The sequence below is a fragment of the Aulonocara stuartgranti genome (genome assembly GCF_965226115.1).
Source record: "Aulonocara stuartgranti genome assembly, chromosome: 3".
Lineage (NCBI taxonomy): Eukaryota > Metazoa > Chordata > Actinopteri > Cichliformes > Cichlidae > Aulonocara > Aulonocara stuartgranti.
Genome location: NC_138941.1, coordinates 29,425,396 through 29,443,461, shown reverse-complemented (window position 1 = coordinate 29,443,461; position 18,066 = coordinate 29,425,396). Strand labels below are relative to the sequence as shown.

The following is an 18,066-nucleotide window of genomic DNA, read 5'->3' as shown; positions in this document are numbered from 1 at the left end:
TTGTGCGCTGCGGAGGTGTGGCACTGCATTATACGGGGAGAAAAACCTCTGGGAGGTGCTCTTTGGCTGCCCTTTCTCTCGGACGCACCGCATGAATCTTAGATGGAACAGCACTGGGTGGACTGCTGATTAGGGGTGGGTTTTTATAATCGATTAAAATCGATTCTGGCTTGGATAACGTAAAATCGATTCATTAAAATCCTGAATCGATTTTTTTTAATATACATTTATTTTGCCCGAAATGCCAGAATCTCTGGTGACATCTCACAAAATTTCAAGAACCACCAAACAGTTAAGACAGTAAATGAGAGCAGGAACTGATTCTGATCTGTCGGCGGGTCCGCGCTTTGTGTTCACGCCCTTTATGCGCCGATTCTAAAGCTGTTAGTTTGATCTCTCTCCAAACAATATTGACCGAACCAGCAGCAGAAGAAGATCCAAACGCTTCACATAAACATCGTCATGAATTCACTCTGACTTTTACTGTTTTGCTTCCACCGCGATGCACAGCTCTCTCTCTCTCTCCCTCTCTCTCTCTCTCTCTCTCTCTCTCTCTCTCTCCCTCTCTCTCCCTCCCTCTCTCTCCCTCTCTCTCTCTCTCTCTGTCTGTACTTCAAGAACAGTTTCCCTTTCTTCATTATTCGCTTGCTTGTTACACAAGTCTACTGTTGTTTACAGCGCTGTCAGCCGCTGTTTTTTTCCCTTTTACATTCTTCCGAAAAGAAAACCTCATTTCTGCTGTTCAATACTGAATAAATTTAAACTTTTTAAAATTATTCAAAATGCAAAACGCTTAACCGTGTCTCTAATAAAACCGCTGTAACTTCAGAGGTGATGTTCATATGTTGATTAATGGTTTTCTTTCGTTTTTGATGTACTGCAGAATATTTTTATAAAATCCCAGGCCAGGAAAATCACCTTCATGTTTTTCTGTGTTTTATCTTCAGCTACTTTGACACAAAAGCATCTGCTGTGACGCTCACACCTTTGATAAAGTCTTGCGAGTGTCAGCTTCCTTTTTATAGATACAAAAATATGTAAATGTACTGATCTGAATTATAATATTTCTGACTGTCAAAATTTCCCAGATTTAAATCGAATCGTGGATCGAATCGATTCGGGACCTTGTGAATCGGAATTGAATCGATTCTAGAAATCAGTGACGATACCCAGCCCTACTGCTGATGCCTCGCGCACAACATCAACGAGCTATTTGTCTGCGAGTGGGAGCCACAGGCATTGTCACCTGGAGATTTCATCTAAGAGTGTATGTGTGGCCAGGGCTACCTTTACCTACAGCAGTGCAGTCTAACCAGGCCCGAGGTAGCATGGCCCTGAGGCATGCAACACTCAGCATCCCATTATTTCACCTCGATGGTCGGGCCCACTAAGAAGCTTGTCGGGTGTACCTGTGGGGGGTTTTAAGGTTGTGGCGGACATGGACACGTTACAGCTCTATCAGCGAGCAGTTGTTCTGGATGCTTTAAAAAAAAAAAAAAAACAGACCAGCTTTAATAATGATGAAGTTAAAGAGGAAAAAAGATGAGAGAGAAAAAAAGCAAAGATCAAAAGGGAGGTCGCTGCTAGGCAGCGCTCCTTTCAGCTGTTGTATGCAAATGATGCGATTTGAACTTGGGGAAAAGACCTTAAGATGATTCAACTCTATGAAGACCTCACACCACACCAAGACTATTTACCTCGACAGTTAAAATGGAAAAGAAAAAAAAGAAACAAGTGGTTTGTCTGTAGTGCTGAATGTGTTCACTGCAAATTCTTATTTTCTTGTGACCTTTTATGTCTGTGAACTGCATACTGTATCTAATATTTCAGAAACTAAATAGTGAAGCCAACGTTTCTCTTCTAATCCTGCAAAAAATGATTTTTTTAGTTGACAATTAGAGAAGAAAAGCAGGTAAAATGGGAAAAAACCCCACTTCATTTGGATCACACAGCAGGTAAGGAAGAGGGACTACAGAAAGCAAAGGGTAGGCGAGAGTGAGGCCGATCTGTGCCTCTGGACAAAAGATAACACACTGGATAATAAAACGATTCTCACTGTGCAATCTAATTTACTTTGTACTAAACTAACAACTTTCACTTTTAGAGTCTTTGGTCTAAAACTGTTAGAACACAGAGAAATAATGAGGTTCACTATTCAAAGTTATTTGAACAACAACAACAGTAGAAAAGTGCTGGGACGACACCGAAATCCTGACAAATGAGGAGCTGGCACAAGCAATCTTTGGCATTTTTCCACCGTAATCACCGAAATAATTCATCAGTTACTAAAACACTAACTTCTGTCAGTCAACTATGCATTAGTGTGTTATTTCATTTCTATTTTAATGCTCCTCATTATCTTTTCACATTGCCTTTTACACTTTCTCCCACACTATAGCAATGATTCCACTTTCCCATACATTTTAAGTGAGTGGAATTGTTAAAAGCACATGCTACATGAACACTGTTAGCTGGAGTGCTTTTTTTTTTTTTCACATCATCCTCCTCACTCTGCTTTTGTTTCCTTCTTGGCTCAGCTCTATATATAGCTCTATATTAAAAGGCAACAAAGCGAATAAATAAATAAAAACTAAAAGAATTTCTAATTTTCTATCATCTTATACTGTTACAGTACAGTGGCTCCATGTGGTTAACACTTTCTCCACACACCTGAAACGTCTGTGGTTGCACACCAGGAGGGCACACAGACTCACAAGCTAGTAAACTACTAGCTGTTCCTGTAAAAGCGAAGCTTGTGTTAAGAAGGGCAATGGGCATAAAATCTGTGCCAAATCACATGCAGATCCATCTACTATGGCAACCTTGGGAAATAAAGGACCAGCGTTGGTGCTGATTTCCCAGATTTTGCCACCTTAAGTAACTCCAGACACGTTCTGCCTAATTCAGTGCTGCCCTAAACATCCCCACGTGGGTGGTTTGAAGTGTGCAGTGTGCGGCACTGGCATCATCGCAGCACCATTTCATGGACACATTTGATGCAGGCTTTAAAGAAAGCCTTTTCTTTTTCACACATTATCGGCTCTCGAGGCTTCAAAGCCTCACCATCGCTTTATTAAGGTCTCATCAGCATCACTCCTACTGGTATCTTATTTACATGGGCTTTTACCTCTTCTACACAGTCAATGTGCTCTGTGTCTCATTCACACAGACACATGAGTAGCGCTTTATTCTATGAGACCATTTTACTGGAGAAGAGAAAAAAAAAAAAAAAGGAAAATAAAGCCTTAGCTTTCAGCGAGATGTTTAACTAATGGCCATGAAACACATCTGATTAATTCATATGATGCAGGGCTATGGTAGCTGTGCTAAAACAGCTGCCCCTTGACACTGTATACTGCAGAGTGCGCTCTTGTAAATATTTGATGGCCTTTTGACCTCATTATCCATGACTGAGTGAGCTCTCTGGTGAACACTCATATGTCTTAGTCACCAATCGGAGATATAGCCACCGAGGAGCTCAAGTTTGGCCATTAGTGAGTGTGCGTGCATGTGTGTGGCCTGGTCAGCAGTGGATCAGAGAGAAAAGGAATGAGTGTGGTTTATTCTGTGACCTCTGGGCAAGGCTTGTTAAGAGGGTTCTCCGTCTCTGGCTGCAGACCCCGTCACACTCCTATTCTTCACCGGAGAAAAACGCCACCACCGACAAGACAGAAAGGAAGAGAAATGCCACACTTTGCTGCTCTGTATGGGTCTTCGTGTGCTTCCCACCTCGTCCCCAAGCAATCATTGACCCCTCTCGTTCTCTCCCACCTCTCCTGCTCACTTTCCCAGCCAGTGTCACTAGGGCTGGGCCATATCATAAAGTTCACGGTAATACCGGTATAATTTTGGGCAACGATAGAAAAATGAAATATCGCGATAGAATAGGGGTAAAACGCGCATGCGCAGTGCCTTTTTGCTGAGCACACGTCGGAAAAAGCATGGCGGCGAAAGCAAATCGTTGAATGAACCAGATGAACCAGAATCAGTTTGTAAAAATGCTGCAACTTCAGTGGTGGAACAGGTTTAGCTTTCGTCCGTCAGACACACAACAAAGCACTATTTTTGGTAGAGCATGCTAGCGGGCCGTCGTTATTACCATGTTTTTTGGAAAATACGGCACACTTAAAATCAATCCTTTGATTTTTCTGAAACTCGACAGTGTCCCTTATAACCCCGTGTGCCTTATGTATGAATTCTGGTTGTGTTTACTGACCTCGAAACGATTTTATGTACACGGTGCTCGAAAATCGGTCAAATGTTTTAGTACGACTTTGCTAAGCTACGAACCCGCACCGCTTGATGGATTGTCGGAGCGTTGCGGCTATTGTAGGCAGGAGCCTCGCGGAGTGATACGTACTGTGCTTCAACATAGTATTACCGTATTGTGTGTGTATAACCTCTTTAAGTTTTGTGGATATTATACATCGTTATGCTGAGGATTAGGGATGGGTATCGTTTAGGTTTTATCTGATACCGGTGCCAAATCGGTACTTTTGAAACGGTGCTCAAACCGGTGCTTAAAGAATGGAGAACACAAACTTTGTCCAAAAACCTCTCATGTTCAGCTGGTTTTTTTGTAAAAAGATAACAATGTTAGCCTTTTCTGCAGCTATGTGGCATATATGGCATCACTCTTGGCTGGAAGCAGTGCTTAAACAATGGAAAAAACACAAACTTAAAACCTCTCATGTTTAACTGTTTCCCACTTTTTCTTTGGTCATTTTAGCCTTTTTGGCCAGGGTGAAGGGAGTATCTGCCATCAAACAAGAGGACAGCTGCATGTAGCTATGATGATGTTTGCTAGTTCACCTTACATGCATTAATGTAATAACATGGTTAGCCTACTCAACATAAATTACACACGAACAACATTTAGCTACTCACGCAGAGAAGAACGGCTGCTGCTGCATCATCATCCTCATCATTTCTGCTACACTGGCAGGGCTAGGGGCCAGGACTCTATTCTTCGGGTTTTTGGGGGATGTTGCTCCGGGTCCGATAACAGGCACCACACCCGCAGTAGATGTGCACGGTGTGAGGTCTCGCAGCAAGCTATCAAATACGGCGCATTTCTCGGCTTTTAAAAAAAACGCTATGCGTCGCCAGCTGTTTAATCGGATTCTTGGTGTTACCTCCTTTGACAGTATCACAGTATCAGCTTAAAGCACTTGTTGCAGGCTGCTGAGTTTGCATCTTTTGCTGTGAAGTACAGCCAGACTTTTGACCGCTTCGCCTTGGACATTTTTAATCTGTAGCTCTGCTCTAACAGAACGTACGTACCTGGCCCCGCCTACTATCCTCGGAAACGTAAAATGATTGGCTAGAAGTGTATCACAGCTCAGGAAAAAAAAGCACCGAAATAAAGCACCGAAATGTGCGCTGCTTTTCGGTCTGGTTACTACCGTTTATGTCAGAACCGACACCGGTACCCATCCCTACTGAGGATATGTCGGCCAATTTCCATTGGAAATGCCTTTTGGTTAAACTGTCAGCAAGGAATTTGCATTTGCACTGTTAAAGTTTTATATAACTTTAACGCACATAAAAAACAGCTGCTTGTTTAAGTGAAAATACATTGATGTTTTTTTTTTTGCACTAATAAAGTTGTGGAATTGTAAAGTATTTTGTCTAGTGTCAATTATATCGTCAGTTATATCGTTATCGCGAATTTTCAAATGTATATCGTGATAAATATTTTTGGTCATATCGCCCTGCCCTAAGTGTCACTCCCATTTAGGTCAGCGGAGCCAAGGTTCAGTCGCTTAGCAATGGTTTACAAGAGGCACATGTTTGACCTACAAAAAGGATTTAGATCCCTGTGACTGATACGACGGGGAGGACTGGGGTGAAGGAGCGAACGATGCCTTTGGATGTGGCAAATCCGCTCAACATGAGTCAGAGGTGTGCGATTTTGTTTGTGCTCATTTGCTACGCACACAAGATGAAAGTCTTAGACACACACACACACACACACACACACACACACACACACACACACACACACACACAGCTAAGATCATCGTTTTTTCCAAATGCTGCCCTCTAATCTAAGGATTCCATGGCCATCCGTGGCACTGACAGACAAAGTGGTAAACAGCATTAACGCACGGTGATGAGCAATTATTTGGCTGACCCGATTGGAAAAATGATTGTCAGTGAAGACACGGAACTGTCGCTGGCCAGAGGGTTTGGGAAGACAGACGCAATGAGATCAGAGTGGGTAGAGGGTTTTGTTTGGAGCTTGAGTCCTTTCGCAATGATTTCTCAAATGCGCTTATTTTTCTTGAGAGAGCAAACGGAGGAAGACAACTCATCACGAGTCAAACGGGGCCAAAACGTGCTCACCCATAATTAGGTTGCATAATGAGAACACTGTACAGCTACTTTTAGTTATTTAAGACCATTAAAGGTTTTCTGTTTTCTGTTTTTTCTGTCCGTAAAACTGCCTCGGAGAGACAAAGGAGGGTCTGTGCAACAGGATGCTTTCTGCTCTTTCTCTGGCAAAGTCATAGGCGTGTCAGAAGCCATTTCAAGCTTTAGTTCTAGATTACATCCTCCTCCCGAGAGTCTCCTGACAATGTTAATGTCAAAAGCTTGTTCTCCGGGGCGCAGCTAGCAGAATAGCATGGTAGCACAGCTCTACAGAGATGTTTGCTAAAGTAAAACGAGGGCAAAGTGGATTTCATCAGTCCATGATGAGGTTACAGCATACATATGGATAGGACGTCGGCAAAGGTTGCAGTCGGTGTCCACTGCCCTGGGGAAATGGGTTTTACTGGGATGCTTCTGCTTCTGTCAGGTTAAACTAACCTCCCCCCGTTACTACTTCTCTCTAGCTCATCCACAACTGTTGTGTTATCAACTGGTCTCTGGGTGTAGTCAGATTGAAGACTAAGCAATTTTTCAAAGTAGAACAAGTCACTGAAAAGATGCAAGAGGAATGAAGAAAAAAATAATTTAAGTAATAAAAGTTTGAAAAGGTAAAAAAAGCAACCTCCAGAAAAAATGGTGCCAGAAGCTGCAGTTCCTCTAACAGCCACTTGAGAGTAAACTCCATAAACCGATGTTACCGATGCTAGAAATCCACTACTGAGCTAAATCTAGGAACATTTTAATGGCTATCAAGGATCTTAAATGCCATTCCTTTCTTTACTCTCCTTATTCTTGCTTTGCTGCATGCATACCTAGATCTCTGTTAGGAAATTCCTTTATCCTACATCTCTTGCAAAGGTGCAAAGATTCTTGTAGCAGCCTGTCATTCTGAGCCAGCGCTCAGCATAGCTGTTCTGGTTTCAATGGCAAACTTCTTCTTTGAAAGGCTCCATCAGTTGTCAATAATAATAACAACGTAGTATTAGTAATAACAGAGCACAATTAAACTGGCTGTTTGTCACAGGCTACTTCCTGTGCTTTGCTCAAGATACTTGGAATTAGCAATCTCAGCCATGTTCCTCTATTTGTTTTTTCAACAGTTTACTTGGAGCCACAAAGGAAAATCAGAGTTTGATTTTTTTATAATTACAAGATGCCACGTGGAACATCACATGGAAGAACAGTATTTCACAAAGAGAAGTGAAAAGTATTAAAGTTAACCTATAGAACTGTGACTGCAACTAATGTCAATTCCATAAACCTGACCAGAAAGCTTTCCTTCCACTTTCACCCCCTCAGCAGGAATTTCCTGAAGGTGAAAGGCCCGTGTGATTCTAGCAGCTTGTATGTTTCTGTGTCCCTGTTAGACACCTCTCGGCCTGGTAAAATACGTGCTCTTCCACCAGCCCGACAACTCTCAAGCCTCCCAGTCAGCAGCCTCCAGTTTGGCCTGGATGAACCTTAACAACCCTAATGCACTCACATTAGCATCAGCTGCCACTAAGCTGCTTTCTGTCCGCTTGGCTGTCCTATTCACTTCTCAGTACCTCAGACCAGCTACCTGCTGGCCCTGGGAGTAGCAGGAGCAGAGATCCACATTACCAGCTGGGCTGTGGCATAACCTTTGTGCTCTTGCAAAATAAGGCCTGTGGGAGGCACCGGGACCCCACAGAGGAGGTACAGGTCATGGTCATCTTCAGGCCCCTCTTAGCCTCCGAGCAGGAAGGTTTGGGTGCCCAGGTTTGATACACCTGGGCACCCTTCACCTCAAGAGTGAGAAGAGAATAGTGGAAAGGACTGACATTTGAACTCACCTTAGCCAACGTCTGCACTGAGGCTTCAATTACAGCCAGTACTAAAAAAGAATAAACAAAAGCAGTCGAAGAAGGAGGCACAAAACTAAGTAAGACACAGTGGTCACGTTCCGAATGGAAGGAGAAAGTAAAAGAAGGAAAATAGAAGCGAGAAACACGACACAGCATAGAGGAAGAGCAGGAAGACCAAAGGATGGGGTGGGAGGGGGTGCCAATATGTGTGAGAAAAGGGTAGACAGATAAGAAGAGTGCAAGACAGGAAAAGCAGCCGGCCAAGACAGAGGCAGGGAATAATGAAGAGATGCGGAAAATCCAGAGAAGGATAAAGCAGGCAAAGAAACAATGAGAATGATGACTGCATTGCTGGGTGAAATGAGAAAGCGTATCAGGTGGAGTGAAAAATGATGCAGTGCGCAGATACAGGGAATGAATGGAAGAAGAAACTAGAATTGAAGCTGCACGCAGGGATCCACTCTGTCAAATTCAACTAGGGTTTGAAACAGCTGCACAGCTCCCACTTCACCGCACTTTAAACTTACTTAAAAAACAACTTGGTCTACTGGTCTGCGTATAAATGCAAAAAAAGAAAGAAAAAAGAATAAAAAAGGAAAACAGCATCGTGACCATAGAAGCTAGAGGAGATTGTGACCCAAGAAATTTGGGCAAAGTTACACCTAAAGACAGCGGTGCCTCCAGAATTACTTTCATAGGGGTGGCCTCTAAATATACTGGGCTGGCACATCAAAAACAGTGATCTATCCAGGGATTGGCACCAGCTTTACCTTTACCTTTTTTTAATTATTACCAACGTAGGACAGGCATCCTCCTTGGTGGCGCCCCTGTCTAAAGAACGTAACACTTGAAAATGCCAGTTCACTAATCATCATCAGCACATCTTCTTCATTCACCCCCTCAATGCATTAGTGTCCATTACAGCAGGGCCACAGATTCCTTCAGCAACAATCTATGGACGGAGGTTGGAGGGTTCTAGCTCCTAACTTTGTAACCAGTTAACATTAGCAAAACTACCAGACCTAAAAATGACTAATATTAACAGCGGCAGCATCAGCAGCCTTCTTTTCTTGTAGGTTAACATCAACATGCTTGTATTGTATGTGGTTACACACAGCTCCAGTAGGCATTTCCTGTCTCGGCTGTTCATTTTCTAGATCAAAACACTGCCCGGCTATAATGACACAGGATGTCATTCTTCCTACTTCAAGCCTTGCTACCTCGGTAGCCAACGGTAATTAACAATCCATAGCAACGATGACATCACTCGACAACAGCTTTAATTATGAGGTTTTTTTAAATAATGAATAAAATAAACAAAACACAAGTAATGCATAAAAATACAGTTGTGAAATATTAGGAAAATAAGGGAAAAAAAACTATCCAAGCCTACTGATGTCTCTTTAACACATGGAAACAGTACAAGGTGTAACCAGGACTCCTACATGCGTTTCCAAGAAGTAAGATTAACTCAACCTTCTATTTAAGCACTTCAGAGCCATACTTATGCCATACTGCATTAGCAGGACCCGTTTGAGACTTATATGACAATGAAAGGCAGTATGAGCTGAATTTAAAGGACCTGACTCACAGCAAGAATCTTTTTATGCCACTGTACTAAAACAAACTTTGCTGAACTAACCTGCAGACTGAGCGTGCTAGTGATGTTTGCCTTGGGCAGAGAGATGGCCACACTGGTTACACTGGCCTTCTCCAGCCACTTGGACAGCAGCTCCAGGGTCAGCAGCTTTTCCAACTTAGCCAGATTTTCGACATGAAAGGGCAGCAGGAGCACGACGCTGGCCCTGCCTCCCCACAGAGGCGCCTCTAGAACTTGCACCATGTTGTCAGTGTCTTCATGAAAGCGGTACAAACCTGTAGCAGGGGGACAGCAGGGGGCAGGCAAAAAGTTGAGCAAAGATCAGAGAGTCAAGGAGAGAAGCAGTGCTGTGAAGTAACGTTTTCTTTTTTAGCAGTAGTTTAATGCAGAAGTTCTCTTGGAAGTTGGTTCAGAGCTGCACTTTCAGCCGTGTCGCTGCAGTCGTTCGGCGCCACCTCCCTCTATCACCGAGTGAACTCGCAGAAGGAATGCTGGAGTTAGTTTCGCTTCATACATAAAGGAAATGCAAGCTGCGACAGGCCGACAACAAGCCAGCCGTAACACAATTCTCACTCGTGAGTTGAAAGTGACATTATAGATGAGATTAAAAGAAATATACATCCGGTCTACGTCTCTTAACTGTTATCCTAGAAGAAACTCACCCTGCCTTGTTGCTGTTTTAAGACAATGCATAAAATATGGAAAATGTGCTAAATAAATCATTAGGGACACACTGATAAATTAGAGCGAGGCATATTGGACCTCACAAATATTCACGTCCCTTTTAGAGCTGGATTCCTTCTCGCTGCATTTATTCCCTGGCAGGAATAGAGCAGTGACAGACTGCGTACAGCTTTTTATTATTATTTTTTTTTACCTGCTCTGTGCATCATCACCACTTTGGTGTATTTCTTTCCCAGGAAGGTACGACGATCTGTGCTTTCCTCGCTGAAATCTCTCTCCCACAGCCCTGAGCAAAGAGAAAGAAAAAGCAGTTTTAAATACAGCATGCTTCATATAGATGGACTGCATGGGGAGGGAGAGGATAAAAACAAAATCAATGAAACGGGAGAATAAGTGAACAATAGGTTAAACAATGCCATGTTCATAAAACACATATACAGCGACACTGGCTGGCACTGCTCATGAATCATCTGTGTGTACTGCCCATTAAAAAAATGTATACCCTCCTGAAAGCTGCTGAGGCAGAGTGCTGTACTGCAGCAGTTATGAAGACCTTAAGGCTACTGACCCCTATTCAATGTTCAACACATCCCCACTTGGCCCTGCTAACCTCCTGACAGCTGTCAATTTAAGAGGAGCTAAGAGTGGAGGAATTACCGTTGTAATAACCTCACAACACACTCTGAAAGCTGCTGGTCCATTCAATAGGGCAGGGGACATTGGATGGGGCGTAGAGGTCGGCAGATTATGACTTGTACCCATCGCGCTCTTTGTGAATGACACCTGAGGCCGGCTAGGGCTATAACTAATGATGATTCTCATTATCGATAAATCATTTGAAAAGGTCAGCGCTCTCGTCACACAAAGCTAAGGTTCAAGGAGGCCAAAAACTATGAAATGCCTCAATTGGCAATGTGAAAGCCTGCAGACTGATTGCTTGGTTTTTATTATTAAGCACCTCTATTAAGAACTGTGCACAGACTCGTCTTTTGTCTGCGCTGTTTTTAATTCCTCTGAAGAAAAACAGACCAAGTTCTCAGAGCACAAGGTGACACCTACAAGCACAGGAACTTTAAGGAGAGATCAATACAAGACACAGTGCCCCATAATTTACCTTAAGACAAAAAGATATACCTCACATGCCATAAGTTGTGAAGACAGATGACAGGGGAAAATAAATCATGCTCAGCCTGATTTAGTCAAAACACTCCTCCACACTGCTAAGATAAGTATACACTGTACTGGGTTTCACTAACAAAACAAGACACAAGGAAACTGCTTCTGCTCAATTTTGTGCAATTTTGTTCTCATTTTCCCAAGAAACTTGCAGATATGTGTATTTGACAAAAACAAACTACAGTTACATGTGACTAACACACCCAACCAATAAGCCTGCACTCTGGTTTCTGATCATACAGTCTGTAGATGCACCTTTGCCAGTTAAGCTTAACTGGTTGACATCCTGACACGTCACCGTCCTTAAATACGGTGACATCAACTCCAGCTGCCTGACACGGTGGCGGCTGAAACAGGTAGTGCTATCCCACAATTCACAAGGACGCCAATCTGCTCACTAAAACGATCAGCAAAACTGCCAAAGTGCCAGATGTACAGATTTATCAGTGCATTTTACATGATATGGTCTCAGCAGTCTGTAACAGGCTGTGTTACAGCTACATGTCAACCATCAACATCAGTCTGTTCCAGTAAAAGCATTTGAACTTAGAACATGGGTTTAGATATACGTGTGTAATAAAAATAAGAAATCACATGTTGAGTATTTCAGCATCTGCTGCCCATTTTGGAGAAATTACTTTTTCCTTACAGAAATATCAACACCGTCAACAATTATCTTCTATTCTAAAGACCTTTGTGAGCCTCTCACCTTTTCACCAGCAGCAGGTCAAGATAACAGTGCTGTTTGGTACTAAAGTGTAGCGGAAAAGCTAACAAATTAACCAAGATGAAGCCAGATAAGCAACATAGCATCGTCACTGCGTTACCTCACTGGTAGGGAACACTTATATACACAAGACATATTCAGCCATCATCTATTCATCCACTGGTTTAAAGTCCATTATCTGCAAATCTCTTCTCTAATCACAAGAAAACAAAACAAAAAAAAAACACTCACTTCATTACCAAAGTGTTACAAAGAAACACCGACTCACTTATGTATGAGGATCACAGAGTTGGTTGGCTGAAACTTATTCTGGAAAAGTAAAATAAGTAAATAATCATAAAAGCAACAAACACCATTATGGTAAACCTCAAAGATGTTTGGCTCCATTTATCTCCAGACTAGAAAGTTACAGAGACGAGGAAGACTGTTTTCACACACTGTTAGGCCTCGTTACACTTTGTCTACATTTGGAGTTTCTTTAAACTGTTTAACTTATTATTAAATTCCACACTTATTCTTTTTTTTTTTTTATTAATAGCTGCCTGACTAATTGTTTCAACACCATGGGTGGCATCTCCAAAAGCCAACCAGACTCGAATGGAGCGCAGCCAAACACAAATCGCAGCAGAAAAGACGTGTGATTGTCCCTCCCGGGCATGCTAGCACACATCACAGGCATTCAGTCCGCTTCCTAGGAAACACGCTTTGGAATTCCAAAGCGGCCGGCTGAAGGTTACCTGAAGCGGCAACCGTGTTGTTGAAATGATGTCACGACGATGAACAATTTTCTCCACGGTACACACGTGTAAAAACAAGCACGGGGGGGTTAATGACCTGCTGACCTCCAAACAGACCTGCACAGCAGCAGCAGAGCGACGGCTTTAAACCTGAACCTTTTAATAGCTGTCAGCAACAAACAGCGAGACGACTGCGCGGCGCTCACACAGCTACCGAGTCGTCCTGTTAACTTAAAGCGTAACCCAGTGGAGAATCGATGCGGGCTCGCGGCTCGGTCTCTTCCCTCATCGACTCGTGATGGCGTGCAGTTGTGCTGTTTCAGAAGCTGTTATTAGAGTTTAAATAAGCTGGGGCTTCATGTGCCGCCTCTCCTTTTTCAGTCCCCCAGTGCTGTCGCATTATCTTGTATAAGTTTCACTCCACTGTTTTTTTCCCAGTATTATTTTCCTCTGCTGTCACTGGTGTTTGTCTAAAGCAAAACAAAGCATGAATTAATTAACCAGAGTGGACTGGAACTCCCAAAGGCAGACCCTTTTACAATCCCCTCCACCATGACAGTCCATCTCTTTCACTCTCAGCAGGCCAACCTCTCCCGCTTTACTTTTCTCAGTTTCCTCCAATCACTCCCATCTCTTTGCTTTTCTTCTGCCCCTTTCCACCCAGAAATCTCCCCTTTTTATTCATTTAATTTTACCCTTTCTTTCTCCCCCCCTCTCTTTGGCCCTCTTTGCTTTTCGCATCTCTCCGCTATAAACATGTTCCGCTACTAATTGGCCCTGGCCTTCCTTTTCTTTGAAAGCTCTGTACAGACCGAGGGAGGAGCGACAGCAAAGAGCTTTTTTCCTTTTTTTTTTAAATTCTTCCTTCAATAATTAACTGAAGGGAGGGAGAAGGGAAACAAACAAAAGCGGGGAGGGGGGGGACGGACGGATGGAGATGCCTACTCAGTGCCATCTAAAATAAAATAACACCCGAGACCTCTGAAAACATCCCATTAATAACACATCATCAACTGCTTTAAGTCCTTGGAATCCCAAACATAACGAAAAAAACAAAAGTTGGAACAAAAGCAGGAGCTGCTGGTTTGAGAAAGGAGCAAACTATCGACCACGCTGAAAATTATAAATCAAAACTAAAGGAATCCAATTTTCCGTAATCTAATTTGCAGCTGCAATCTGCTGCATAATCTAATTTGTATATTTGCTCCACGAAATTAATGAACCAACCAATGAGGGTGGGCTCGCAGAAAAAAACAAAAAACAAAACTAATTTTGTAATGAAGTCAAAAAACATCAAACAAAGAGAATTAATTAAATTGCTTATCAATGTATAGTCTGTCAGGGAGTGTTATTTCTGAAGGGTTGTCTATCTTTGCCAGAACCCTGTTTTCACTTCAGGAGCCTTGCCTTCTATTTTTTTCTACCTAATAAAAAGAAAAAAAAAAAAAGCAGTACCTGCAGGAGGAAGGAGAAGGAACAGAGGCAGATAGACACCGATAAGGAGGATGTGAACAGGAGACATGTGGGAAGGAGAGGGAGAGGAGACAGGGGTAGATTAGACATGTGATAGAGAGTGACAAAAGCACAAAAACAGAGACCAACGCTGCAAAAAAAAGGAACAAGCGAGACAGAAGGATATATTTAACACATCATCATCATCATCTTTTGTGGAGACCGCAAACAAAAAAAAATGAGAATCTACGTCAGCGGGCATTCAAAATGTTGGCTGTGCTCTGAGACACGAAGGAGGAGATGGTAGATTCAATTCCACAATCACACAAAAAAAGGAAAAGAAATGAGAAAAAGGAAAATAAGTCATTTCCTTGACTCATGATAAGTGCGGATGAACAAATATTGCCGACCCTCGAAAATAAAATGCGATATTTATTGGCACATTTAGCGTGCCATAATGAACCTCAGATAAGGATTTAGATGGATATGTTTTTGGGATGCAACTGTTAAATCACAGATGGAGCTTCTAACCGACTGCGTCCGTGCAGAAATATTGACTGCTTTCCACCACTGCAGCCTGTCACAAAGAGCAGAGCCGAGCCAAGCTGTGCCGCCGCAGACTTGGAGCGCTCCGAGCACAGATGTTAGGCATGACATCGAGGGAGAGAGAGTCTGGACACTTGTTACTCAATTATTTAAGATGACACATCACCCCCCAATGGAAGATGAATAAGCTCTCAGTGATAGACCCCAGAATCATCCTTTATCTGCTGTGTCCACCAGCTGGAGTCCAACGCATGCACGCGCACACACACCCATGGAGATGCAGGGTGCACACAGGTGGGATTGCTGGCACGCGCCACAGAGCGAGCAAAGACTTGTGCGGACTGTCTGTGCTGTGTGATCACTAAAAATGGCGCACGCCATACTCTCATCTAAAACGGGAAAAGACATCAAGCTTTTTCGCTCCCACAGTTTTAAAAGCAAAATTGGATGCTCACTGTTATCTAATATTTCAGTAACCCTGCACTAATTTAATTTACAATAATGTTGTTTCTACACACCTTTTAAACGCACTGCATTCGCCAGGATCAAAGCTCCAGCCCTGGCCTTGATTTCGGCCTCCAAAGGAGCGCCTTCCAGTCCACTAAGGCCGGCCTTAGCCCAGTCCTGAAGCTGCTTCAGGTCAGCCTTGGAGTCTCCTTTCCCCAGATTCTGATGCTGCACTCTGAACCTAGCCTGACTCTGCTTCACAAAGGCCTGGTCGACTGGAGAGACCTGCTTGGTAAACACAGCTGAGGATGCGTGCAGGTGAAAGCTGGTTCCGTTGGCTTCACTGAAGCTCTTCAACGCCTCGGCAAGACGTTCGGGAACCTGCGTCCCCGCCTTGTCGGGGGACGGTGGGTTGAGGATACCTCGGACCTGGCTGGAGGTGTTACCGACTGAAGCTTCCCCCAGTGCTCCGAGAGAGGAGGCCACCAGCAGAGGAGAGAAGATGACATTTACGGAGCTCGAGTCGGAGCGGAGGGCCTGGTAGAGCCGCAGACCTAGGGTCCAGCTCGGGTCACCCTGAGGTGGAGGAGGCAGTGGCGGCGGACGAGATACTGGACCGGCCGGGGCATCGGCACTCTTCTTGGATGAATTATTGATGCTCCCTTGCACCAGGAGAACTGGCAGAGAAATTAGGAGACAGAAAGGGAGCCTGGGCAGCATGGCTGTTCTGGAACAGAGAGCACGGGAAGGAGAGTCAGTATGAGGATTTGCTCACACGAGATAATCTGTCTGTGTATACATAACAGCAAGAGGAATGAGGAGAATGCACCCCTCTCATTCTCAAGGCAAGCAAAGCCCCCCTCCACAACTATTCATTGCGCATATTTTGACCTGATTTTTAATAGTGTAATACTCATACTGCAACACTCATAGTTGAGATAAAGCAATATAAACACAGCCTGAGGGCTCCTTTTTTCCTGTAAAAGTGTCATTTGTGTAAACTGCTCCTACAGAGCCACAGCAGTGAGAACTTGATTTTCTAAATTCCTCCCCACTTGGATCCACGGTTATTATCTCACCCGCTGCGCGAAAGAAGCAACGTGCGACAATTAACGCTGATGAAGTTTTCAGGCTGGGACCGAACAAACGAATGAGAGGGGGAAATGTGCGTTTTCAATCTTTCCTTTAAAAGAAAAAAAGAAAAAGGCAAAAACTTCGACTCCTTACTTTTGCCGAAATTCAACAGAAGTGACGGCAAACATCTGTCGTCTACTTCAGCTTATACTCTCTCAAAATTAACCAAAAATGTAAAAAGTCTGGAAGACAGGGAAAGAGAGAAAAATGTCGTGTTCGTTTCATTAATTTACCGTTAATTAATTCACGTGTGTCCCTGTCGTTTTTGCGCCGCGGTCCTGGCTGTGAGCTCCGGAGGAGGTGCTGCTGCTGCTGGAGCTCAGACGTAGCAGAGGAAGCTTACCGTCCCCGCTAACTTCAGCTCCCGGTTAGCTTTCTGCTCTTCCCGAAACTTCCAGGCTTCCACGAGGAGCTGCCACCGTGAGCTTATTTAGCTTTGGGCTGTTTAGGTGCGGGCTCCATGTTAAACAAGCATTTAAAAAAAAAAAGAAAGAAATTTAGTTAACAACCTAAAATAGGGCACACTTAGCACACAGTGTGAAAAAGAACTATAACGCTGTTTTCCAATGCAGTTCTATGAATGACATGTAATCCAGTCTGAACTCAGTTTTACTATATATGACAGGTAAATATGCAGCTAATGGTATAAAAACGTTTTAAACCCATTAAACCCTGCCACTTTGTGTCAGTCCTGCTATTCAACTTTTTTCCCCCCCACATTTATACTTTACAAAACCATAATTAAACATGGCTAAGTCATTGTTGGGATGGGATACCTTTCAGCGGTTCCCTATGGGCTTTTCAGGGATTATGTGGGTGCAGTGTTGGTCTTGGTACAGGTTTTCAAAATGGACAAAAATCCACCGGTTGCAGCAAATGAGGCGTTTCTCCATTCTAAAGAAACCCTTGTGGGTTTGCCGGGATAATAAACTCTCTTGTTCTGGACTCAGTGGGGGTTGTAGTTCCCAAAGGCACTCAAGCGGGGTCGCTAATGGTCTTCTCATCGCTCCAGCTCAGTGACCCCGTGAGAGGCTGCCTCATGTGGTCCAGGGCCTCCCAAACTTGACACCCAGGCCTCCCATTGCGCAGGACAATAGACCACAGCGCTGGCAGTCAGATTTTTTTTTTTATTTGGTCAATTTAAAGATGTTTTTTCTTTTTTTAAACTTGTGATTATGTCCTAAATCTGACTTTATCTTGACATGTTGATTACGGAGAGCATTTTATTTTCTTTATAAGTTCAAGTGCTTTAAGTTGAGTTTCCAGGGAAGCCCCCCTACACACATACACACACACACACCTCACTTTTCAGTAGCCTACTATGAAGGAAAACTAGGGCACACTATGAAAGGCTGTATTACA

General features: G+C 43.4%; 1 protein-coding gene across 4 annotated transcripts in view; it reads right to left on the bottom strand.

Annotated features, from left to right (window-relative positions):
* serpinh2 (serine (or cysteine) peptidase inhibitor, clade H, member 2) overlaps window positions 1-17,750 on the bottom strand; it is a 49,402-nt gene extending 31,652 nt beyond the window's left edge. For 3 of the 4 annotated variants that reach the window (XR_014275894.1, XM_082528209.1, XM_082528207.1), the window contains exons 1-5: window positions 17,481-17,750; window positions 16,938-17,160; window positions 15,642-16,297; window positions 10,679-10,771; window positions 9,844-10,076 (exon numbers count right to left, since the gene is read on the bottom strand). Coding sequence is in view for 3 of the 4 variants with exons in the window: in XM_082528209.1 (XP_082384335.1) it covers window positions 9,844-10,076; window positions 10,679-10,771; window positions 15,642-16,290 (975 nt within the window). In the remaining variant the exon portion in view is untranslated. The remainder of the gene's footprint in view (window positions 1-9,843; window positions 10,077-10,678; window positions 10,772-15,641; window positions 16,298-16,937; window positions 17,161-17,480) is intronic. The other variant, XM_082528208.1, reaches the window with a different exon arrangement.
* Between the last annotated feature and the right edge of the window lie 316 nt (window positions 17,751-18,066).